This window comes from Mus musculus, chromosome 3 (assembly GCF_000001635.26).
Source record: "Mus musculus strain C57BL/6J chromosome 3, GRCm38.p6 C57BL/6J".
NCBI classification, from domain to species: Eukaryota; Metazoa; Chordata; class Mammalia; order Rodentia; family Muridae; genus Mus; species Mus musculus.
In genome coordinates this window covers 59,850,964-59,877,881 of record NC_000069.6, presented here as the reverse complement: position 1 = coordinate 59,877,881, position 26,918 = coordinate 59,850,964, and the positions used below count along the sequence as shown (strand labels likewise).

The 26,918-nt window shown below is 36.7% G+C and overlaps 1 protein-coding gene across 1 annotated transcript; it reads right to left on the bottom strand.

Annotated features, from left to right (window-relative positions):
• Positions 1-568: 568 nt before the first annotated feature.
• On the bottom strand, positions 569-16,831 carry Aadacl2fm3 (AADACL2 family member 3). The gene is made up of 5 exons (NM_001243003.1): positions 16,694-16,831; positions 12,445-12,667; positions 11,201-11,270; positions 8,870-9,041; positions 569-1,171 (listed from the first exon to the last, which is right to left on the bottom strand). Exons 1-5 carry the CDS (start codon positions 16,829-16,831, stop codon positions 569-571), a joined length of 1,206 nt encoding a protein of 401 aa, NP_001229932.1.
• Positions 16,832-26,918: the final 10,087 nt, after the last annotated feature.

Below are 26,918 nucleotides of genomic sequence, written 5' to 3'. Positions count from 1 at the left end.
AGATCTGCAACAATGTTCTTTTAGCTAAAAAGAAATTCCCTTGAACACAGGGAGGGGTGAGGTCCCAAGAACTTCCTTAGTCACAGTTTGCAAAACAAAAGAACTCCACAAGCCCCGCTGAGGCAGCTCTGAGCTTTGTATGGCTGTATAGCCTAATTAGTGCTTTCATAAGGTGATTACTCTTGTAATTATTCTAATTACAATATATAGGTGAATTAAAGATCTTAAATTTGCAATCAAACTGCAAGCTGCAGTCAATGGAACATTGGCAATTTTAATCATAATTTTTAAGTTTATCTAAAGTATCAGAATCTCAATTTTTAGTACTGAACTAGTAGATTAGAAATCTTAGAGAGTATCTTAACTCATGATAATAAAGATGACAATGAAACAAATATCGCAGTTTTGTCAGCATTGAAAATTAGCAAAGTAACTGTCCTAACACACCCAATTAAGTTATGTTTATCCAAAGTTCAAGTCATAGTTTAACTCTTTAATTTTAAAATATTTTAAAGTATAATGTTTTGGTTACATTGCTAAATAAATGACCAACTAGCTACATGTACCATCACAGATTTTCTTTTAACCAAATTATATACTTATCTATTAATCTCAGACCTAATTTTAAATAAAACGGTGCTGTGGAAAATGATATGGCTCCATGAATTCCATCCTCTACATGGTCATGGATGATGGGAACTCCAACCTTTCTGAGTCGTGTGACGTAAATAAGTCCATCATCTCTTAGGATGTCATGTTCACATGTGAGGATGTAAGTTAATGGCAATTTCTGTAACTGGGAATCGTTGACTAACAAAGGTGATGCCCTACTATCCACAAGTCCTGGATGGGATGCATTTAGATTTCCAAGAACTGGTTCAGTGTAAACATGGTTCTTTTTGTACTTTTCAGGAAGGAAGTCACTCCAGTTAACAAACTTGAACAAATGTCTTGACTCTTGAGGTACATGAGCATTTCTCAGTATTGTCTTGGGCAATTCTTTATCTTCTGATAAATATAGACACGTCAACCTAATTGCTACCTTCCTTGTCAGAAAGGGACCATGCTTATATTCTCTATGAGATGGCATTAAGGTATCAAGTGCCTGTAGTGCAGGATATAGCAAGGTTTGTGCCTTAATTTTGTTTTTGTATTCTGGATCATCCTGTAGCTGTAAAACAGTATGAGTGTTAATGAGTTAATAGCTTTTAAGCAGAAGGAGTGGCACCTTTGTTTTAGTAACTTGAGGTAAATAAATTTACAAACCCAGTGTCTAATGATTACTCTCATATTTTCTCATTCTTTGAAACATGAACATCATTCATCTTCTTCAGTGAGAAAGTGGTACACACTCTCCTGTTCACACATATTCATTCACACATGGCAAGAAAATAGGACCATGATCTGAAGAGTCCTACTGAACATGACAGAAAGGTTATGTTTAAAAATACTTTTTTAGTTTTTGGTGACAAGTTATTTTTATCTATATAAAAGTTATTGCCTCCCAAGTGATCTGGACATAGACATATGTCATGATACCCAACTTGCTTTTAACAATATTTGATAAATAGTAACTAAAGGAGCAGACAATAAATATAATAAAACAGCATGTCAATACTCATTCAAATGAACATAACCATTTGTTGTTACATGTTGAAAACAGTACTATCATATGCCTTACCTTTAGCTAATTAGTACTATAATATGACAGAAAATACAAAAATCAGAAGGGCAAAAGGAAGTAGTCGAACAATTTATGTGTAACCTGTCTTTACCAGAAATGAGAGTTTGTAGCTTTAAGGATATTCTTCCCTTTCATTTTATAGTCCTGTTCACTTCAGGAGAAAATGTACAGTGGCCTCCAAAGGGTCATCACTTAGGCAGCACATGTGTTTTATACAGTACTACCACAACCACAAATGTCTGTCTCTACAGCCCTCCAATCCTCCACGGGGAAGATCTGTTTAGATCAAGGACAAGCCCCATCAAAGAACACATTCCCCCAAAAATTATCTGACAAACTCCAAAATGCACATACAATAGACACAGTCCATCAAGTTCATAAGGGAAATGAAGAAAGAATTTTTTTTTCCTAAGAAAATGTTGTCAGACTCTTGATCCTTCCCAGTGTCTTTAGGCTGGTAATTTTCCAAATTAAATGTAGTGTCCCAGATCATCTGGAGAGTAAGTAGTACAAGAGTAAAACTGAGGCTAAGACAAGCAGTAGCTCTCTCATGTATAATTGATATGGCCCCCAGTTGAGGTAACGCCTCCTGATGGTTCTTGAGAAACAGGAAGATTATACTTCAGTTTAAGTTTTTTGTTTGTTTGTTTGGTTGGTTTGGTTTGGTTTTTTGAGACAGGGTTTCTCTATAGCCCTGGCTGTCCTGGAACTCACTTTGTAGACCAGGCTGGCATCTAATTCAGAAATCCGCCTGCCTCTGCCTCCCGAGTGCTAGGATTAAAGGCGTGCGCCACCACTCCCGGCTTCAGTTTAAGTTTTTCATGGCTCATTGAGATAAACAAGAAATTTATGAGTTAAGTGCAATCTTATTCTTGGGAGATGGCTCAATTGGTAGTATCCTTGCTAGAATAAGCCTCAAGAACATGACCTGAAATTAGACCTGGATATAGTAGGAGCTAGCCCCAGTGCTAGGCTAGGGTAGAGAAAGAAAGGAACATCTGAATTCACTGGCTATTTAATCTAATAGGTGATCCTAGTGAGCTCCAGGATCAGTAGAAAGTAATATATATGTGACTTTCAAGGCAAAACTGGTTTACATATTAAGTTACAGGCCAATAAATGCCTCACAGTAAGAGCCTATTTCAGAAAAAAAAAAAAAGAAAGAAAGAAGGAAAGGAAAGGAAAGGAAAGGAAAGGAAAGGAAAGGAAAGGAAAATGAGGAAACAGCTGACTGCCACATGCTTAAACACACATATGTACAACATATGTACATGCCAGAGCAAACAAATATGCACACTCATGTGAATATAAATCCACAAAGACACACAAAAAAAGAGAAAAATTAATTAAATCAAATCACTCACACATTAAGAAAAAAGTGAAGAATGACTTTCTCAGCAGTATTTTAAACTCCACAAAGTTTACATCAAAAGAAACCAAGAAATGCCAGCAAATCAACAGGTTAGCAGAATGGAAAGAGCTAAGGGAGGGAGTGTCTGGGTTTGAAGTTCTCTCTAGCCCTATGCTGAGCCACACAGTTACTTCTTCCATGTCTTTGTGTTAAATTGTAAGATACAGGGATGTTTGTCCTGACCTCTAAGTACTTCCTACCACCATCCTTTGTTATGAGAAACCCCAAAAGAGTAGTTCCTGGTACACTAAAGTACTTTCAGAGTATCACATACCAAATCTCTCAGAAGCTCTGGTGAATAGGACCTTCACTTATAATGGTCCCTATAAAGGACCAGTAATTGAAGGTCAGTAATTGAAGACTTATCATTGCTTGGATTTATTAACACCATGGAAATCTGAGCAGTAACCACAAATATTTTATCCATTAACCAGCTGGAGAAGTCATGGGGTCTGATTTGATCAAAGGGGGTCCAGATGTTAACAAAACTGCTGCCTTTTTTTTAGTCTTTTATATCTCACAGAGTTTTAAGGTAGTTACTTTTACCCCAGAGTCAATGTGTGGTGTTCAGCTCTCTATGAACCCCGAGACCCTCTCCTTCATTGCACTGTACTAGAACCTTGGATGGAAAACCACTGCAGTTGGATGGCTATCCCCTCCTTCCTAGCTAGAAAAGCCATCTCATGAAAAGAGGTATATAATAACCACCCTGTGATAGGTTTCTTGAATTATTTCAAGACTTTACATGAAGCTACTTTGACAAACTTTAGTAGACACCCCAGAGAAATGAAGAAGCAGATGTAGCAATGGTTGAGTAGAAACCGTTCCTTTTTCTTCCCAGTGTGGTTGACAAAGCAGAATATATGGAATGGAAGCAGAAAGGACAAGATCTGCTGGTAGGCAGTATTGGTGCAGGTCTTAGTGTTCCCACTCCAGCACACAACATTTTCCACAAATGTTTCAATCCTGATAGCCGTACTTCTTCCCTTATATTGTCTGCTAATCTAGACTCTAACATCCTTACCCATCTTATTTCAAGACTTAGGTCAAATTTAATCTTCTTCAGTTACATGGTGTATAAATTGTCCAATGATAATGACTCTATACTACCCACAACTACAGGGTTATCAGTTTGGTAACAATTATTGCAGATACCCTGGTGCATTTTTTTTTCATTTTACCTATATGCGTGCACCTGTATGTTTGTACATACAAACACCTAAGCAAGATAGTCACTTCCTAAATTCACAGAGCAATATGCCTTAAGTCCAATGCACCAATGTTCAATTCTCACCTTGCATTAAAGACCATGTGTCAAACTTTACCATGTGTCCTAAAAATATATGCAGTTTTGGAGCTGGAGAAATAGCCCAGTCAATAGCACTGGCTATTCTTCTAGAGGTCCTGATTTCCATTGCTAGTACTCACATGGTGGCTCACAAATGTCTGTAACTCCAGCCAGGGGATTGAGTGCCCACTCCTGCCCCTTTCAGATTATGCATGCAAGGATGATCAACTAATACTATTTTGAGCTTTCTATACTCTTAAAAAATGACAGATTGCAGTCATACAGACAGCAATTGCAGCATACAGTCATTGCAGTCATACAGACAGTATTTAAAAGCAGGTAGCAGCTACTTAACAAGTATGTCTTGTAATTAATATAGGCAGTGTGAATAAATGCTGCACAAGCCCATGGAAGAAAGTTGAGCCTTCAGGGAAGGAAAATACTCTCATATTGAGCCTCATGAAAACATCATCCAAGAATGAATGTGCCTGCTTGAAAATGATCATGCACCAGCATGTATTTCTTATCCTATATACAAACTGACTAAAAGAATATAAGTAAGGTGAGAATATTATTCATTTACAAAATGACTCAAACTAGTTTGCAAAGGTCAAAAGATAAATGAAATGTGATAACATGTAATTCTACCCTTGCTATGTGGACAAACATGAAATTGTTTAATTAATACTTCCTTTTTAATTCAGGACACAAAAATAATGTCACATTCAACAACATGACTCCTCATTCTGAAACTTCATGAAAAATTATAATTAAGACATATGAGCCTAGTAAGCTAGAGGATTAACTTAAAAAATGTAATACTCTTCCTCAGTAAAGTGGCACATTTTAATTACTTCTTTTATTTTTGAATTTATAATATAATTATATGATTTCTATCTTCCTTTTCCTCTATTGAACCATCTCTTATATGCCTCCTTGATCTGCTCCAAATATATGACTCCTTTTGTGTATGTAATCTCTAACATTTTATATTGGTTTTCAATAGCATGGTTTAGAATAGTGTAACAACATTTTTTAGTGGTGGTACATTAGAGATCATGTGTGAAAGTGCAGCCAAGGACGTGTCAAAAGCCCTGTTTCCAAAAGGACATCGTGTTTGTTTAAAAGCTCGGCAGCTATAATTTAAAATTCTTAATAATTTCTTTTACATGCAGTTCTATGCCATTGAACTTAATAGGACAGTGAATCATGTAGATGAACGCAGGAGCTGACATGTGTGTTTCACTGATGCTGGCATGTAAATCCCACAATAGCTATTTCATTACAATAGCATATTTAATTCTATCCATCTCAGACTTTGTTTTATTTCTCGGCCCTTTTAAATTCACCAGAATTCTGAGCCCATGTTCCAGATCCGAATGTTAGATGCTAAAAAACTGAAGATCCTGAAGATGTAATAGCCTCAGCTTCTCCTGAAATTAGAACTTGCTACCAATGAAGAAGAAGCAACAAATGAACCCCTTCACATTCTTTCTTCCTTATGTAATTTCCCATTTTAACCATTTACAGGGCAACTAAAGAATGTGAGAAACTGGGTGAGCCATAGTGCTGTTACTACCTATCCTTTGTTAATTTGCAATAAGCAGGAAGTATAGATGCTGATGGGATGTGCACATTCATCCTGTAATGGAGATAGTATCATAGTTGTACTAGTGACATAATCTGTGCTCACTTCCACTCCTCTGCTAGGTATAAAATACATATCTAAGCACAAGACACACAATGCCAGTGATTCTGCATAAATGATAGAGTACTCTCATTGGTATTTAAATGACTGCTGTGAGGAACGTGTGTTAGCTGTTAAAGTTCTTGCTTCACAATGCATTAGAACCAGAGTTTGGTTCTCCAGAACCCATTTATGTGACATGTGGGCCTGTAGTGTGCTATTGCAGCCTGGGAAAGCAGAGCTGGCATCATTAAAGTAAGTTGGCTAGCAAGAACAGCCAAACTGGTGAAATCTGAATTTGATTGAGAGACGCTTTCTCGATAAAGAAGGTGAATATCAAAGTCTATATTGTAACACTATAATATCCTAGGAATTTTAGAAATGGCACAGACAAGACTCTATAAAGATATGCATAGTTTAAGAATATAATATAGCTTAAGATAGGATTTTATCATATTTCTAAAACAGGAACTCTTTAATTTTTCTCAATAAAAGAAACAGAAGAAAATTGAAGAGGAAAATCATCATTGACGACAGGTGTTCTAAAGATTCAGCTCAGATTCAGCTCAGTATCTTTGGTCAACCAATAGAATTATGAATTAAAAAGAAAAATATTCTGCAGAACTAATTAGCAAATGCTATTAATAGCTCTTGGAAGTTCTAAAATCATATACTCTTTTATTTTCCAGTAAAAACATATTATAATTTGCTTTTAATGACAGAAATGTTGTCAAGCTGTAGAAATGTGCCAGCAGTTAAGAGCACTTACTGAATTTGTAGACAATCCAAGTTTGAATCCCAGTACCTACATGGTGGCTCAAAACTGTCAATAGCATCACTTTCTGCGGAATACATTGCCATCTTCTGGTGTCTGTGAGCGTTGCATGCACATGGGATGTAAACATTCATGCAGGCAAAAGCACTCATACATGTAACACATGATAAAGTTAAGTAAAACTTTAGAAGAAAAAAGTTAAAATACAAAGAGATGTAAGATCATTATAAATGTGGTTATGCCCTTCCTGTAAATATGAACTGAAATACACACATGCTTAGATTTCTAGTGTCTATGAAGATCATTAAATTTACTTAGCAAATAATAAGTGTCAATCCTTAAACATCATTAAATTTGACTTCTCAAAGTCTCACTCTCTCAAAGAAGCTATTGATTTTTTTTATGTATGCTGGGAAAGGAGGAGTCTGTTTACTTTAAGGATGTGGCTCCAGGTGACTTCGCCTTAAGCGAAACCGAAATATCCAAGAATATATGGGCAGCTCAAACTATACTTGATGTGTGTCCTGATTAGTTTTTGTCAAATCAGCACAAACTAGAGATATCTAAGAACATAAAGCTACTTGGAAAATGTCTCTATATGATTGGCCTGAGGCAAAACTGTGGCATATTTTCGTAACTAGTGATTGCTGTAGGAGTGCACATCCCATTGTGGACAACACAGCTTGTAGGTGGGGTGTACTAGATGAAACTGACAGAGCAAGCCATGAGGGTCAAGCCAGTAAGCAGCATTTGTCCAGAAATTTGAAAATCTCTTAAAGACTCTATCATGGCCATTTATGTGATATTTTGAATTAAGAACCACTAGAGTGAAATTTTTTGGTTACTTGGAACAATCAATACTGATTCTTCCTTCTTGGAATACAAAATTATTTAATTAATTTATCATTTTGCAGGATCCCACAGTAATAGACTTTGGAGTTGTAGATAGACTTTGAATAACTTATAGTGACTGAGCTGTCAAAGTCTTGGGATTTGCAAAGATCGTGGGACTTTAAAGTTGGAATGTGTTGAATATTGGTATCGCAACATTAATGTAAAATATTAGGAATAAATAAGAGAGGAAAGGCTAGAGTTGAATGATGATCTGTTTCTGTGTCGAAGTGACAAAAACTCAATTGTTCTGGCTGGTTTTGTTTTATTTTGTTTGAAAACATGACAAAAGCTAGATTTATGTGACAGGAGGGAACATGAAAGAAAATTCCTCTGTTAGATTAGCCTATGGGTGAGACTATGAAGTGAGCCAGGAGGAACAAGCCACTGGACACCATTTATACATGTCCTCTGCTTCATGATTCTTTCTGTGTGTCTTGGAGAAATGTAAGCAAACAGCTCCACCCTCCTGCTCCATCCAGAGATAACCCCCCTCCCACTTCCATGGCTTTTCTACCATGATGTAGTGTATCTTGTCACACCATAACTCATTTCTCTTTTAGCTGCTTCTTGTCATCTTTTCTAGTTACAGAGACAAGAAATCAATTAATACACATCAAGTACAGTGATACCAACATCACAAGAAATATTACAATTGACCATTAAAATATTAACAGTAAAGCTTATATTAAATGGTAGTTCATAGTCCTTGGAATATTTTTAAACTTGGTAGGCTAACTTGAGAAGAGTTTAAAAGGAGGATATTACATAGTTTCATGGAAGACCTTTTGTCTAGCAAGCACACAACATTGGACATTGGATTCAATGCTCAGTAAACATGCACATACACACACACACACACACACACACACACGTACGTACAGAGATAGAGATAGACAGACAGACAGATAGAGATAGATGGGAGAAAGAGAAGGATTATTAAATCCTTATTTATTATTACTTACTTAAAACCAAAACTAAAGCTAAAATCATGCAAAACAACAAATTTACTGGATTATTTTACATTGTATAAGTTATAGTTTAAAAATAATAGAATCATAGCATCCAGACGATTTCTTTCATTTCAGGGCTAACTGGGCTGGTTTCTATCAGGTATAATATATATAACATACCAGTTGAGTCACTGTTGCTGCCAAGGTGCCCCCAGAACTGTCTCCTGAAATACAGATGCGAGTGGGATCCACTCCATATTTTGCAAGAACTTTATCCTGAAGAAAGAACTTGATCACAAAAATGCAATCTTCAAGGGCAGCTGGAAATAGATGCTGAGGAGCGAGCCTGTAGCTTTAAAGGTACAAACACATACACAAACAAAGCCAGTGGAGAAATTATGGTTATGGTTATGTTTTCAATTATATCTCAATTTTCCCAGATTTTTTTTAATTAGCCCACTTTGAACGTTTAATTCCACCAACTAAACCTGGGCTTACTAAAAGTTTCAATTTTAAAACAAGAAGTAGATTCTGGTTTAAAGGGTTTGTGATATCGTTTCTATTGGGAGAAGAGTGAGAATGGATGCATCTTTGCCCTCAGAAAATCTGTAAGCTTCACCAGGCCCTCAATAGAGACGGGGATTCAAAAGCAACTCATGATCATTGATTAGATAATTCAAGGAATTTAAAATTAGAAAATCTTAGAGAAAAACATTGGTATCTCTCTTTAATTAGAAATTTATTTAGTCCAGAGACTGCCGCACCCAAGGATCTATCCCATAATCAGCCACCAAACGCAGACACTATTGCATATGCCAGGAAGATTTTGCTGAAAGGACCCTGATATACCTGTCTCTTGTGAGGCTATGCCAGTGCCTGACAAACACAGAAATTGATGCTCACAGTCAGCTATTGGATGGAACACAGGGACCCCAGTGGAGGAGCTAGAGAAAGTACTCAAGGAGCTGAAGGAGGCTGCAACCCTATGAACTAACCAGTACCCCCAGAGCTCGTGTCTCTAGCTGCATATGCATCAGAAGATGGCCTAGTGGGCCATCATTGGGAAGAGAGGCCCCTTGGTTTTGCAAACTTTATATGCCCCAGTACAGAAGAACACCAGGGCCAAGAAGTGGGAGTGGGTGGGTAGGGGAGCAGGGGGTGGGAGAGGATATAGGGGACTTTCGGAATAGCATTTGAAATGTAAATGAAGAAAATATCTAATAAAAATTGGAAAAAGAAAAAAGAGAAATTTATTTAAATCAAAATTCCACAGAATTGTAGAATTTCATGTAATAAGCATGAAGATTTGAATTAAAATTAAGTTTGATATAAGAACATATAAAGTTTATTACTAAAATATTGTAAGTCTTAAGACAAAATAGTATCCCAATTTGTGCAACCTCCCTTCTTGCCCACCTCGCACTGCGTCCTGTTATAAAGTCACACCTCAATTGAGCTGTCTCACTTTTTAACTCTCACTTTTAGACACTAAAATATTCTTCGATTTCTTCAATTAATCACAGTTCTATGACAATAATATTCAGATATTCCTTGTGAATTTTTAAATTTTAAGAAGTGTCTAAGTTTTTTAAGTAGCTTAATATCAACCAAGAACATTAAAATAATATACTTCACAGTAATTACAAAAATACCTAAAAACTATAGAATGCTTAAACTATATATACCTTATTGAATTGTTTAAAAAATTCTTTAAATTGTGATGTGGAAATATTGGTTAATTATAACAAGGAAAGCAAACTATCGTTACTGTTTAGAAATTTCTCAGACATAAGTAATTCCACTTGTTTTGAAGAGGTAGCTGTAAATAGGACAATACTGAACTTTCTAGTCTTTGCTACTTAACTCTATAATACTATCAGTCAAAATTCCTTTTAGCATTTCTGCACAAGTCTAAAATTTTGTAAACTAATTTCTGTATTATAATATTGGCAAGTAAAAGCTAATTTTCTCCAACTTCATGATGGAATTTCAGAAGTGCAGTATACAATAAGTAGGTCATAGAGTAACAGGCATATATAAAACTTTCCAGTATATTTTTGGACATTTGAGCAGTAAAAGTCATAAAATACTAAGAGCTGTCATTTAAAAGATTCTTGCAATATTAGAATGGTCACTGCATTGATTATAATATTAATGAACCCTGGAATAATTCTATTATACATTGCTTTTGTTATTATGTCAAATAAAGCCCAACACCCCTCAGATATGATGGTTCTACATTGTAGGTAATATTACCTGTGTAGGCTTTATGTTCTCAGAGCTATCACTGCTCTATGGACAAAAATGCTTACTTCTCTGTATCTCACGGGTGTCTACCATGGCAGAGATGAAAGCAAAACTGTGCCTTGTTGAAGACTCACTGATATTATAGTACTAAGGAAAAGAATTATGAATCAAAATCCCCTAGCAGTAGCCCAGCCACCATTGAGGACTGTGAGACTTGGATTATAAACAAAAGACCACAAAAATAAAGATTGCCAGGTCTCTTACTCTGGAGCCATAACAACAGCATCAAGTTTGTTGGCTGTCCATCGGTTTACAGAATCATAAGGCAGCATCTCTGGAATGGAAGAAATAAATGTAGAGCAAAGCTGCATAAAAACCAAGCAATTTTCATGTAGACACATCACCCAGACACATCTATAAATCATAGATTATTTGAATTGTGGTTACTTGATGGAAACCTGTCCGTCGACACTTCTGTCACCTCATGTAGGAAAACTGGGGTAACAAGACCATTGTATCTCCTGCCTACTAAATTACGCCTGAGCTGGGCCAGAAGACAAATTCAGTTTGGTCACAATGAAATAAGCAAGCTTGTGTTCTGATAACTTGCTGTGTTCTCTCAGAAAACTTCCACTGGGTTCTTTGTGTTGCTCACTCATATGACCCCGAGCAGAGCACAGTCTACAAACATGCTCTGTTCTTGTCTGGGGTCAGTTTCATCAGGAGAAGGCATATGCCTGAGCAATGTGGAAAGAAACTACACCAGACAATATTGCACCAATGGTGACCACGGAGCAATGGTGAAGATCATAATCCCAAAGCATTAGAAGTAAAAATCATTCTTTTGTTGATTTTTTTTTCTGGAAGAGGAGAAAAGTGTATGCCTCGACTCTCTTGAAATAATTCCTGTCATATCTATTAAACTGGCTTTACATCAGAACTCTAGAAATAAGTTAAAGACAAATAATCATCACTGTAATATAAAACCAGATTGTAATATAATTAATCTTTAAAGATCTTTTAGAGTCCTTGTAAGTCTTAATAATGGAAGTTTAACTTACTATATATACTTCTTGGGGTAATTCTTTTAAAAAATAAGCTTTTTCCCTTATTCAAAGCTTAGACTTTTAAGTAAAGTCAATCATATTTAGTACATTTACAACTAAACTTTAAGTTACTTTTCTGAATATATGGGGAAAATGTAGTTGAGCTTAAAATCAGTCAACTTATTCGTGCTTGTATCTAGTGATTATACAAAGAGGTGGGAATAAGAAAGGGTAAATTTATGATCAAATCTTAACAGAAAACAATGTCAAAATTTATTGTCAAAACACAATCACTTAAAGAGAATAAAATTGTATTCATGCTGTAAAACATAAGCATAATGACTACTATCAACTGTTTAAGGGGAAAACTAAATCACTGCGGGAGAAAGTATGTCAAGGTCAGTGTTCCATTTACTCTAATAAATGCAATCAAGTGAAACCTACATTTGAATCCATACTTACTGAAGCTTCCCAAGATATAGGCGCCACCATGAATGAAAATCACAGCTGGTCTCTGTTTTTCAGACTTCCTTTTGGGTAAATACAGACGAACAGGGATGTCACTGAAGTCTGTGTCAATCACTGTAATGTTTTCATCTGAAACTGGCTTTGTGTTTTGAGCTTCCATTAATATGGCAAAAAACTCTTCAAATTTCATAAGACCCATATTTTCCAACAATGTACCCTATTAAAACAACATCCAAATGTAAACATTAATATTTAAATGTTAGTAATACTAAATGCACATAGAAATTAAATGGGAAAAGATTAGTAGGTAGTGCGTGGGGCAATGGGCTACGCACAGACAGCCTTGGTTTCCATTCGAGGCTAGATCTTGAACCCCAGGACCCGATAGTGATAATTCACTTACAAGGGAGGAAAGGAGTTCTCTCATGTCTTCTGGACCCTGGCTTCAGTCTGAGTTACCAGAGTTACCGCCTCCACAACCCAGACAGGAGAGGCATGGCTATCAGCCACTTAGGAATAGCACCAAGCCATCCCACATGCAAATAAGGCTTCCCCCAAACTCACAGTCCAAGCCAATGAGGGGTGCCTGAAGTCAAACCCTAAATCACCCCCAGAACTGTATATAGAGTCATGCAGGGAATTAAAGGTATGTGAGAACTATTCCTTTGTCTGAGCCTTTTGTTCCAAGAGCTGTAACACATGGGAAGAGTCTTCTCTCAGCCTGAGGTCCTGCCGAATTCCTCACTGGATTACTCTTCACTAATGCAGCCTGACCTGACTCAGTTCAGAGAGGTTCAGAGCTAACAGGGACCTGGAAGGTAAGTCTCCCTGCCTGCACTCACTTCCCCTCGCTGGAGCCTTCCCACCCAGCCTGGATAGAGATCTCCGTGGAAAACCTCTGGTACACAGGCCCACGGTAGTGTATATAGCAAAGCCCTTGCCACAGATTATATTGACATCTCAGAAGATGGTCAAGAAAGATATGGAAACCCAGAAGTGGAAGATTGCTGAAACACAGTGACATTCATGGCAAGGCAGTTGCACTGATAAATTCACAGATGCTCTGGTTATCTGCATGACACACACACACACGAACAAACCAATCAATATGTAAGTATAGATTGGTGGTTGTGATTTGAGAGGTCCTAACCCTAATTCAGGGGCTATTGACAGTTCATGGCTACTTGGCATGGGAGAATCAGGTACCTTGAGGGATATGGCCCTTGGTGAAAGCCTGGCTCCAGTGCGTGGCTCTGTATCTATACACATATAGGCAGCACTAACTGAACTAATTGAGTTGTAGAAAGTATTTTGTAAACCGACGTAATGTGGAGAAGGGAATGAGGTAAGAAGGGTCTAGAAGAAATAAGTATCATCCTTACTTCAGAAAAACATGAAAGTATTATTGAACTCTTAAAAATGAGACTTGTTACATGTCCTAAAACATGTACTATCAGTTATATTGTAGAAATCTCAATAATTTCATCTGCTAAGATTTTCATAAGATGAGGCCAATCAACATTTCATGATTGATATGGGAATTGTTCGTGAAGTCCCAACCTAACCTCATAGAAATACTGAGTTATTGGTTGTTAGGGGAAGGTGTCACTTTCTTCAATGATGCAATTACCCTTGTCCTAGTACATGTTCTTCCTTCATGCTAAGGCAATAAACTAATTAAACTAATTGGGTCTTACAAAGAAAGAAGACATAAAAGTAGAAAGAGGGGGAACACCAGGGCCAAGAAGTGGGAGTGGGGGGGAGGGGAGTGGGGGAAGGATTTGGGGGACTTTTGGGGTAGCATTGGAAATGTAAATGAAGAAAATACCTAATTAAAAAGGAAAAAATAATAAATAAAACAACAAAATAAAAAAAGTAGAAAGAGAAAATTTTGATAACTATTTTAAGAGAGAGGAACTCATCCCATGAGTGTATGAGCTATCAAACTTGAAAAAGAAATCTCAAGCATCCAATATTTGGAAACAAAAGTAATCTTGTTTGATACCCCAAACTTTTGGTACTGCAGTTTTCATTGTGCTAGGATTCTTCTTAATGGTTTTATCTAAAAAAATTCTCTCTGGGAATAGCATTTAGCACTTCCTTTCTTTGAATGCATATTTTCAATATTTAATTTGTTATTCAATACATTTAGTTATAACTTTTAAAATACAATATGTGTGTGTGTGTGTGTGTGTGTGTGTGTGTGTGTGTGTGTGTGTGTAGGCATGTATGTACCATGTGTCTATGAAGCCAGAGAATAAATTCAGATGTTGTGTCTCAGTTTCCATATTGTGTGAGTTAGTGTGCATTTTCTTTTTTTCTTTCTTTCTTTCTTTCTTTCTTTCTTTCTTTCTTTCTTTCTTTCTTTCTTTCTTTCTTTCTTTCTTTCTTTCTTTCTTGTTTGCCACTGCATATGCCTGTCCTACTATCCCATGAGCTTCCAGGGATTCTCCTATCCTATCTTCCCATACCACTGTGAAAACTTCAGGATCACAAATAAACACTACTATGTTTAGTTTTCTGTGAGTACAGAGATTCAAATTTATGTTTTCCTTCATGTGCAGCAAGTGATCTACCACCAAGCCATCTCCCTGGCCATCAATTCATTTCAGTGTTGAAATGTAATAATTAGTTACTACACTACTAATCATCTGTTTCCATTTTTAAGTGACTGACAAGTTTCTTTTCTTTCCCTCAAATAAAACTCTTTATTTCTATAGCTGATGTAAATTGCTCTTTAGTATTTTTCACTGTTTTCCTAACATGTAACTGTTAGTTCAACAAAAGTAATTATAATTTGTTTTGTTACCACAATAGTTCAGAAGCCTGTATTAGTGTAATTGTATTGGGATGAAGGAATCAAAATTTCTTGTTTTGATAAGCTTAGTGAAGATAAATATCTGGGCATAAACTTGCTGTTCAGTGTTAGCATGAAAACAGAAAGGTTATAAACAAGTCAGGATAATATTAATATCTTTAGCTTGTCTAAATTTGCAGATTCTCTTTATTAAGCTCATCCAAATATGTGTGCTTGATCTTCCTGGAATAATGGATTCTATTCTATGTTGTAAACTAAAATAAGCATTCTCTCACTTAGGTTGCTTTTGCCAGGGTATATTATTACAGAAATCAGAATGAGAATAGGGCAGTTGCTTAGCACGGGCAGATCACCATCCTTCTGCAGCAAAATAACCATGTCTTCCTCATCTACCATTCATTGCCACATCTTCTCTGACTATTGATTCTTTGTCTACTTCCCAAACATTCCTATTGTCATAATAGCCAAAGGCTTCCTGACAGAAGCATATTTTGGTAAAAGAGAATGAGATGTATTCATGAGTTCAGATTCAGGTACTGTCATTATAAAGTCTCAATCTCAACAACATGGACCTAAAGACAAACATCAGAAGCAGAAGCTGCCAAAATGTGGCCTTTGAGTGGTGTGGGTCTGTGAGGCATGTCAGGGTGTATGTGCCATCTAGCACACTTTCTGCTCGAAACAGAAATGTGCTCTATTCATGAGTACACAGGGTAGCTTTCTAGTGAATTTTAAAGATAAGCTATTATAACATACAAATACATAAGCATATAGAACAGACATCTCTATAATTATTACACAAATAATTGTTGAATGATATGAAAAATAGAAGTAAATGCCACTATCAAAATATTATTCGGATTATTACAACATAACTTATTTAATATCAACATAAAGTTTGCAAAAAGTTGTAATGAAATTATTACTATTGAGTTGATTATTAACACAGTTAATATTGATCATATATTTGGCACAAGAATAGTTTTTGAATATAGGAAGTTTATGAATTACCTTTAAAAGGGGAAAGATACTAAAACAATGAAAAGTTTAATATATACAAACTTTTATAATCTGAATGGTCTATACACATGAGTTTAAGAAAATATGTGAGGAGAGGTTTTCTGAAAAAAAACATCAATATACTTAAACATCTGAACAACTACCCAAATATTCTTTTAGGAATACTAGTTCTTTTGTGTCATCAATATGTTATTAACTTTACAAATAGCATCTTTAAAACACTGTGATTCCTTCAATAGTCAAGAAAGCATATTATTGATTAGCTCAAATGTTAACCACATGAACTATAGTAATTTGTAGATGTAGCACTAAAGAAAAGCAAAGTATCTTTCAAAATACTGATGAAAGAAAATTTCATATCTATTCATAACAAAACTTCCCAATTTCTCAGAAAAAAAGTATTACCATAAGTGCTGATATTTTCATGCCAGCATCTATGACTCGCACTTTCCATGGCTCTTCAATGTTTTCTGGTATGGGTATATAAGTATGATAAGCAAGGAAGATAAAAAAGAATCCAAAGCACAGAGTTTTGTACCTCATGATAAATCTTCTCCAAACTTCTTTATGTGAGTAGTCAAATGCGATCTCATATATAAATTACTAAGTCATAAGACAACGGTAGAAGACATATCTGTCTAGGTCAAATGACAATATAGAAACACCCAGTGAAGTTTAAGCACTATGATCAGTCCATAATTACAACAGGTTATGCAACTGTGTTTTTGGTAGAACAAAGTGTACTGTGAAGCATATATTAATGGTTTGTATTAAGAGCAAAAATATTACAGAGTAGCAAATTCTTGTTTAACATAAGTGAAACACATCTTAATGGGACTCTCAGAACAGCACAGGAAAGATAAAAATCCATTTTGGTGACATTTTACCAAAAATATAGACAAGAAGTTTAAAAAAAAATAGGGATAACACTGAATCAACCTAAAGACTAAAGTCTATAGCACAATAAAATATACTGTGTGAGGTGAGCAATGTACTGTAGGACAGGAAACTAAATGCTTGTCAAAGTTACATATTTAACTTACTTGTTGGAGGTTAGGCAGTATTAAAATATCACATATGAAGGTTAAATTTAGGAAATTCACATATATTTGCATTATAATGAGAATAATATGTATTCATTAAGCAATCATTCATTGCAACGTTGTGCCTGTCATATTTTACGTTAAATAAAAGATGTAAGTACTAGATTAAACTTGATATATGCCCATTCCTTTGATGAAACACCATTGCTCTATTTATTTGTCCTGAGGTCTTTCTACCAATGTCGTAATAGAATAGTTCCCTTATTTATGTCCACTTTCAAGGTTGTCCAAAAAGTTTGAGGCAGAAGCTATTATTGGCATGACATTCCATGTTCTTGCTTACTTTTGTGTTTACCAACCCTATGTTGATATCTATCAGAACAAAAAATATCAGAAGAAAGTAATTCTTCAAAAGCATTTGGGGCAATAGAACTACATGCAATCACGGATAGAAGATGCTGAGAAGGTTATACTTATACAGTTAAGACTATATATGCATACACATATACACATATGTAAATAACAACAATTAATTAAACAAGAGTCCATGCATTTGAAAAGAACAACAAAGAGCAGTATATTGGAGTGTTTGGAGGGAGACAAAGAAGGTGAGAAATGAGGTAGTTATAAACTCAAAAAATAAAAGAAATGATTTTAGAAAGAGAAGACAGAGGCTGAAAAGAAGCAGAGGAAACAATCCCACATGACCACAATAGAAAGGGAACTCAATTATGACTCTTGCATGTTCTTCTTACTTTTGAACTGCAGAGAAGTTACACAGGATTTTGTAACCCCTCCCCTACCTCATGTCCAGCATGGCAAACCCTGTTCTTCTCTACTTATCAAAACAGAATATATCAACTGGAAGCAAAAAAAAAAAAAAAAAAAAAAAGTAAAAACAACTTAACTTTCTTTTGTTGAAAGCTCAAAATTTTTAGTAACAGGAAAATGTTAAGAAGTCACAAAATTGGGTATTTTCTATACAGACTCTATAAAAATAAATGAGCATGAAGACATAAGAGGCAGGCCATTGATGTTCAGCTCCATTGACACAGGGACAAGCAAAGCAAATATTACATATAAAAAAAAATCATGAGACATGTTTCCAAAGTTCATTAATCACATGTCACAGAGATTAAGCATTCTCCAAACGTAGAATTGATCTTAGTCCAAAGACAGAAAGAAAGCAAAGCAAGCCGGGCATTGTTGGCATGACTGTAATCCCAGCATGAGGAAGTTCAAATGGAAGAATCAAGAATCACATGTTCAAAGAGAATATACAGTACATCCAAAGCTAGAGCATGAGGCCATTCCCAACTATAAAAATAATCTAAAGAGAGATATAGAGAGATAGAGAGACACATACAGAATGAATGTGGCAATACCCTAACATTCCTTACCATGAGAGCCCACAACAGTATTTAGAGGTCTGCCCCTAGTTACCCACTTCTAGCAGTTGGTTTTTACTTCTCATAAAGTTCTGACTTCAGCTGCTCCTGAGAAAGAGCAGAATGATGTGTCAGTGGGGATTGAACCCTTTAAGAACAGGTTCAAACTCCAGAATTCTGATTGTCAATGGGATTGGAAGAGAGCACCAAAAGTTCTGTTCACTTGCACAGATGTTTATGCTGTTGCTGGTGACATCCGTTCTCTAACCACAGAGAACGAGACATCTGGCTGTCAGGAGGCCTACAGCTCCTACCATTACAAAGTCAAAGAGAGTTGGGTAGCCAGGTCTTGTAAACCATGGAGGAAAAAACCCACCCAAAACACGAACCTTGAATCATGAATGACTCCAAAACCAGCATCACATGCGCAGCATTGACAAGTTAGCCTGCCCATTTGGAATCGATCCTGTTATTCTTGAACTACAGTTACAACAGTACAACTCTGTACATTGAAGCTGATGAAATTTTTCTAGGCAATTATTCTCTTGGAAGAAGAAAGCCCCTATTTTTTCTTTCTTGGTGGACTCTCTTGGGCACCATTTTTTTTTTCTCTCTTGCAAAGCAGGGAGCTTTTCTTTGATGATGCTAATCTCTTAAACAATCATACCACCCCTCCTTCTTCAGTACATTATTGGTTTACTTTTAAGTGTTCTGGTACCCTCTTCTGCTCCAAGCTGCACATATCATTTTATCCTGTTCTGGCTGCTCCTTTTCATTGTATACTTACATAAGAGTGACCAGAAATAACCAATCCACAGGCTCAACATTATGCTATATTGAAACTTCCTCTGGAAAATAAATCAGTATACTAGTTTTCAATTTAGTCTCATAAAAAATTCTTAGGACATTAGAAGGATACAGCTAGATTCTTGGCCAAAATATCACATAAATGGCATCTAGCCTAGTGGTTTATACAGTCTCTGATTCCTGATGAGACTTTATGAACCAGATTTCTACTGTCCACATTGGTTTCAGCAAAATTGTCTTCCACACTCTTGATTAAAGCTCCATTAATCTCTACTTAAAGCATTCATTTGTTTGTCTAGTTCCAAATGCTTCCACATACCTTCAAAACCTAACGTGGTCAGGTTCCTCACAGCAACATGTCACCTTTGGTTCCAATATCTACATCCGTTGCTTTTCTGTGACTGATAGAACATTGAGATCAAAATCAACTTAGTGGAGAAAAGGGAGTTGTTTTAACTTTATGTTGCAAATGAGTAGAGTGCATGATGTTGTGGAGGCTTCCAAGGTGTGAAGCTTCCTGATCACATGTGCATTCACACAAGGAAACTGAGAGAGGTAACAGGAGTAGGGGTGAGGGAATAAACCTATAAAATTCCACTCTTGCATTTATGTCTCTTTTTTTCTTTTTTAATATTTTTATTAGGTATTTTTCTCATTTACATTTCCAATGCTATCCCAAAAGTCCCCCACACCCTCCCCACCCACTCCCCTACCCACCCACTCCCACTTTTTGGCCCTGGCGTTCCCCTGTACTGGGGCATATAAAGTTTGCAAGTCCAATGGGCCTCTCTTTCCAGTGATGGCCAACTAGGCCATCTTTTGATACATATGCAGCTAGAGTCAAGAGCTCTGGGGTACTGGTTAGTTCATAATGTTGTTCCACCTATAGCGTTGCAGATCCCTTTAGCTCCTTGGGTACTTTCTCTAGCTCCTCCATTGGGGGCCCTGTGATCCATCCAATAGCTGACTGTGAGCATCCACTTCTGTGTTTGCTAGGCCCCGGCATAGTCTCACAAGAGACAGCTATATCAGGGTCCTTTCAGCAAAACCTTGCTAGTGTATGCAATGGTGTCAGCGTTTGGAGGCTGATTATGGGATGGATCCCTGGACATGGCAGTCTCTAGATGATCCATCCTTTTGTCTCAGCTCCAAACTTTGTCTCTGTAACTCCTTCCATGGGTGTTTTGTTCCCAATTCTAAGAAGGGGCAAAGTGTCCACACTTTGGTCTTCATTCTGCTTGAGTTCCATGTGTTTTGCAAATTGTATCTTATATCTTGGGTATTCTAAGTTTATGGGCTAATATCCACTTATCAGTGAATGATTTCCTTGTATTTTTATATTTCTCATTTCATTTTAAGACTGTTCATCTATTTCTCTATCTCTCTTATTATTATGAATTCTACTATATTTTTCACCCTTAGTGCATATACTTGCTATGGTAGTTTAAATGAAAATTGTTCCTCATGTGTTCATATATTTGTGTTGTTATTTGTGGAAATTATGAAAAGTTTAGGAGGTGACTGTTTCCTGGAGGAAGTACACCTCTGACTTACTGGAATGCCCAGTCCACAATCCACCTCTTTGTAAAGCACCTGATACTTAGAGATCCATTGTAGATCTAGATAAGATATACTTTTTGATAGACATTAGGCTAATTTGTCTTAATTAATCAGTATGCCCAAGTCCTATGCTGCTGAATCGTGCCATGTTCAACATTTCTTTACATATTCAGTTCTTTCTCTTGTTCAAACTTACAGTGGTATAATTCAGTATCTCTATTATATGATATTTTATATATGCATATAATGTGTTTATATTATAAACAGAGCCTCTTCCTCCCATTTCCATGTACCTTCTCTGTCATATATATATATATATATATATATATATATATATATATATATACTGCGTCCATATAGTGCTGTCTATATGCACAATATCTTAGTACAATATGCAGGTTGCACATCACTTGAGAAAAGTTGCTCTGCCTCCACCAGCAGACATCAATGAACTCTTCTCAGACAGTGTTTATATTTCACAAGCCCCTACCCTAGCCATGCTGAGACTTTAGACAATTTGATCTTATTCAAGTCTAATGCATGCAGTCATAGCCACTGTGAGAACATGTGTGTGATGATCCTGCCATATCCAGCAAAAATATATTTCACTGCTGACCTAGACTCCTGCAACTTAAATCATCCCTTGTCCATGATGACCCATGAATGTTGGAGGAAGAGTATGTGATGTTTTATTAAAGCTGAGCACTCCAGAGTCTCTTATTTCATGCACATTGATCAGTTCTGAATCTCTTATTAATCACCATTTACTACAAAAGCATTTTATTTGGTGGTAGCTTAAAGATGAAATAAACTATGACTGTAAAAAACAGAAACTTAGAGGGTCTTTTATTAGTATGTTAACTTGGCAGGATAATGTATTAGATTCTTTTATCCAGCCATAGTTTTTTGTTTTGGTTTTGGTGTTTTGTTTTGTGTGTGTTTGTTTTTCACAATTGATAATACCAGGCATAGATTCTATTTTGAGGAACAGACCTTAAATTCAATCAGAATTTAGTGGATAAGTCTATCCACCAAATATCAATTGTGGTAATCCTCCCACAACATTCAAGCCACTATTACACCAATCTTTCCTGGACAATCATTATTTCAGCATGCAAGGAACACAATTTGATAACAAAATTGATGAGTTTTCTCCCTTGATAGCATTCATGCAACCTTCCAACAATAGGACAGCTAGTCAGTAAGGATTAATCTTCCAGGTGGGTACGAGCTAGATTTCTCTATATCTTATGTCTTCAGTGTGTGATGTCTTCAGAAATAAGGATCTTACCTTGTTGTTGTTTGTTTTTTTTCAGTTTTTTTGTTTGTTGTTTGTTTTTGATTTTTATTACATATTTTCATTATTTACATTTCAAATGTTATCCCCCTTCCTAGCTTCCCCTCTGAAAATCATCTATCCTCTCCTCCCTCCCCCTGCTCCCCAACCAATCTACTCCCATTTCCTGGCCCAGGCATTCCCTTATACTGGGGCATAGTACCTTCACATGACCAAGGGCCTCTCCTCCCATTGATGACCCACTAGGCCATCCTCCACTACATATGCAACTAGAGTCAGGAGTCCCTCCCTGTGTTTTCTTTTATTGGCGATTTAATCCCAGGGATCTCTGAGTTACTGGTTAGTTCATATTGTTGTTTCTCCTAGGGGTCTGTAAATTCCTTCAGCTCCTTGGGTACTTTCACTAGCTCCTTCATTGGGGATCCTGCATTCCATCTAAAGGATGACTGTGATCATCCACTCCTGTATTTGTCAGGAACTAGCAAAGCCTCTCAGGAGACAGCTATTACCAGGCTACTGTCAGCAAGCTCTTGTTGGCATCTGCAATAGTGTCTGGGTTTGGTGGTTGTTTATGGGATGGTTCCCCAGGTGGGGCAGTCTCTTGATAGTCATTCCTTCAGTCTCTGCTCTGAACTTTGTCTCTGTAACTTCCATGGGTATTTTGTTCCCACTTCTAAGAAGGATCGAAGTACCCACACTTTGGTCTTCCTTTTTCTTGAGTTTCATGTGTTTTGCAAATTGTATCTTGGGTATTCTGAGTTTCTGGGCTAATATCCACTTATCAATGAGTGCATATCATGTGTGTTCTTTTGTGATTGGGTTACCTCACCTACGATGATATCCTCCAGATCCATCCATATTTATTTAAGAATTTCATGAATTCATTGTTTTTTAATAGCTGAGTAGTACTCCATTGTGTAAATGTACCACATTTTCTGTATCCATTCCTCTGTCGAGGGACATCTGGGTTCTTTCCAGCTTCTTGCTATTGTAAATAAGGCTGCTATGAACATAGTGGAGCATGTGTCCTTATTACAAGTTGAAGCATCTTCTGGGGTATATGCCCAGGAGTAGTATTGCTGGATCTTCCAGTAGTACTATGTCCAATTTTCTGAGGAAAGGCCAAACTGATTTCCAAAGTTGGTTGTACCAGCTTGCAATCCCACCAGCAATGGAGGAGTGTTCCTCTTTCTCCACATCCTTGACAGCATCTGCTGTCACCTGAGTTTTTGGTCTTAGCCATTCTGACTGCTGTGAGGTAGATTCTCAGGGTTGTTATGATTTGCATTTCCCTGATGATTAAGGATGTTGAACGTATTTTAGGTGTTTCTCAGCCATTCGATATTTCTCAGTTGAGAATTCTTTGTTTAGTTCTATACCCCATTTTTAAATAGGGTTATTTTTTTCTGAAGTCCAAGTTCTGGGTATATATATATATATATATATATATATATATATATATATATACATACACACACACACACACACACACACACACACACACATATATATATAGGATATTAGTCCCCTATCATATTTAGGATTGGTAAAGATCTTTTCCCAATCTTTTGGTTGCCATTTTGTCTTATTGACAGTGTCCTTTGCCTTACAGATGCTTTGCAATTTTTTTGAGGTCCCATTTGTCAATTCTTGACCTTACAGCACAAGCCATTGCTGTTTTTTTTCAGGAATTTTCCCCCTGTGCCTATATCTTCAAGGCTTTTCCCCACTTTCTCCTCTATAAGTTTCAGTATCACTATTTACAGATGATATGATAGTATATATACATGACCACAAAAATTCCACCAGAGAACTTCTAAACCTGATAAACAACTTCAGTGTATTAGCTGGATATAAAATTAACTCAACCAAATCAGTGGCCTTTGTCTACACAAAGGATTAACAGGCTGAGATGATATGGAATAGAATTGAAGATACAGAAATCAACCCTCACACCTATGGTCACTTGATCTTTGAGAAAGGAGCTAAAACCATCGAGTGGAAAGAAGACAGCATTTTCAACAAATGGTGCTTTGCTCAACTGGTGGTTAGCATGTAGAAGAATGTGAATTGATCCATTGTTATCTCCTTGTACAAAGCTAAAGTCTAAGTGGATCAAGGAACTCCACATAAAGCCAGGATCTTACCTCCGAGTTAAAGAGCAATGACAGGAGTCTGCAATGTGTGGACAGTGCATGATACCCCTTTGACCAATACTTCCAGAAGAGGTAACACATTTCCTATACTGGGTTCTTTAGTGCATCACTTATTTTGTCTGGAGAAGGTATTGCTCGACCTTATAAGGTAACAACTTTTTTAAAATATTTTTTTATTACTTATTTTCCTCAATTACATTTCCAATGCTCTCCCAAAAGTCCCCCACACCCTCCCCCCCACTTCCCTACCCACCCATTCCTATTTTTTGGCCCTGGCATTCCCCGGTACTGGGGCATATAAAGTTTGCAAGTCCAATGGGCCTCTCTTTCCAGTGATGGCCAACTAGCCCATCTTTTGATACATATGCAGCTAGAGACAAGAGCTCGGGGGTACTGGTTAGTTCATAATGTTGTTCCACCTATAGGGTTGCAGATCCCTTTAGCTCCTTGGGTACTTTCTCTAGATCCTCCATTGGGAGACCTGTGATCCATCCAAAGGCTGACTGTGAGCATCCACTTCTGTGTTTGCTAGGCCCCGGCCTAGTCTCACAAGAGACAGCTATATGTGGGACCCACCAGAGAACTCCTAAACCTGATGTACTGGCTAGTTTTGTGTCAACTTGACACAGCTGGAGTTATCACAGAGAAAGGAGCTTCAGTTGAGGAAATGCCTCCATGAGATCCAACTGTAAGGCATTTTCTCAATTAGTGATCAAGGGGGAAAGGCCCCTTGTGGGTGGGACCATCTCTGGGCTGGTAGTCTTGGGTTTTATAAGAGAGCAGGCTGAGCAAGCCAGGTGAAGCAAGCCAGTAAGGAACATCCCTCCATGGCCTCTGCATCGGCTCCTGCTTTCTGACCTGCTTGAGTTCCAGTCCTGACTTCCTTGGTGATGAACAGCAGTATGGAAGTGTAAGCCGAATAAACCCTTTCCTCCCCAACTTGCTTCTTGGTCATGATGTTTGTGCAGGAATAGAAACCCTGACTAAGACACCTGATAAACAGCTTCAGTGAAGTAGCTGGATATAAAATTAACTCAAACAAGTCAATGGCCTTTCTCTACACAAAGAATAAACAGGCTGAGAAAGAAATTAGTTAACAACTTTTAAATATGCACATGTATCTATTTCGGAAAGCTATATTTCAACAGAACATTTCTATATAACCTCTCAAGGATCTTTACTATTTATTATCTTCTCATCTACAGTTTTTATATTCTCTTTTCCCATCCTCCACCCCCTTTAGTGTATCATCTTCTTTTTCTTCTCCTTTTATTGTCCTACCACCTGTATTCTAACTCCACTCCTTTGAAATCACCTGTGTGACATTACTAGTTTTCTGACTTTGAAGGGCAATCTAATTTAAACTCACATATTTAAAGATTCAAAAAGAACATCCATTTCTAAGAGAAATTTTAAGATATTTGCTTTCTGTGTCTGAATTACATCATTCAAAATGACTACATAAGCTCCATCTATTTCACAATTTCATTATGAATCGTTGAATGAATTCCAAAGTATATATGTAGTGTGATTTTAGTATCCTTTTATCATTTGCACATCTAGGTTGTTTCCATTTGGGTGATATTGTTAATAAACATGAATATGAGTGAGCAAGTATCCATATAGTAATAGCCTGGGATAAGTAAAGAAGATTATACATTATAACTGTATCTCGCCTTTTGAGGAAAGTCCATCAACAGTGAATAAGTCTTCCTCTTTCCCCAGATTTATACCAGCATTTTTGGTCATTTGTTTTATTCATATTAGCTATTCTGACTGGAGTAAGATAAAATCTAATCGTGTCATTTTCTTGCTGTTTAAACATGTTCACCATTAAAAAGATTTGTGATCATTTATTTGGCACATGTTTTATTTTTTTCTGCATTGCAATTTTTATTAATTAAGTTATTTACCTTAAATCCTGATGGCAACTTTTCCTCCCTCCTCTCCTCCCATCCGCCCCCATCCCCTTTTCCTCAGAAAAGGGTGGCATCTCATGGATAACAACCAGCCTTGACATATCAAGTTACACTAAGACTAGGTACATCTACTTGTATTGAGGTTAAACAAGGCAGCCCAGATAAGAAAAAAAAATATATATATATGTATATATATATATATGCATATATATATATATATACATATATATATATATATATATATATATATAGAGAGAGAGAGAGAGAGAAGGTATGAATGGGTCTAGGTCTGTTCCATGTATACTCTTTCATTGGCAGTTCAGTTTCTATGAGCCCCTGTAAGTTCAGCTTATTTGATTCTATAGGTTTTCTTGTGATGTCCTTGACCCCCATGGCTCCTTCAATCCTTTCTTGCCCTCTTTTACAGGATTCTCCAAGCTCTACTTAATATTTGGCTGAT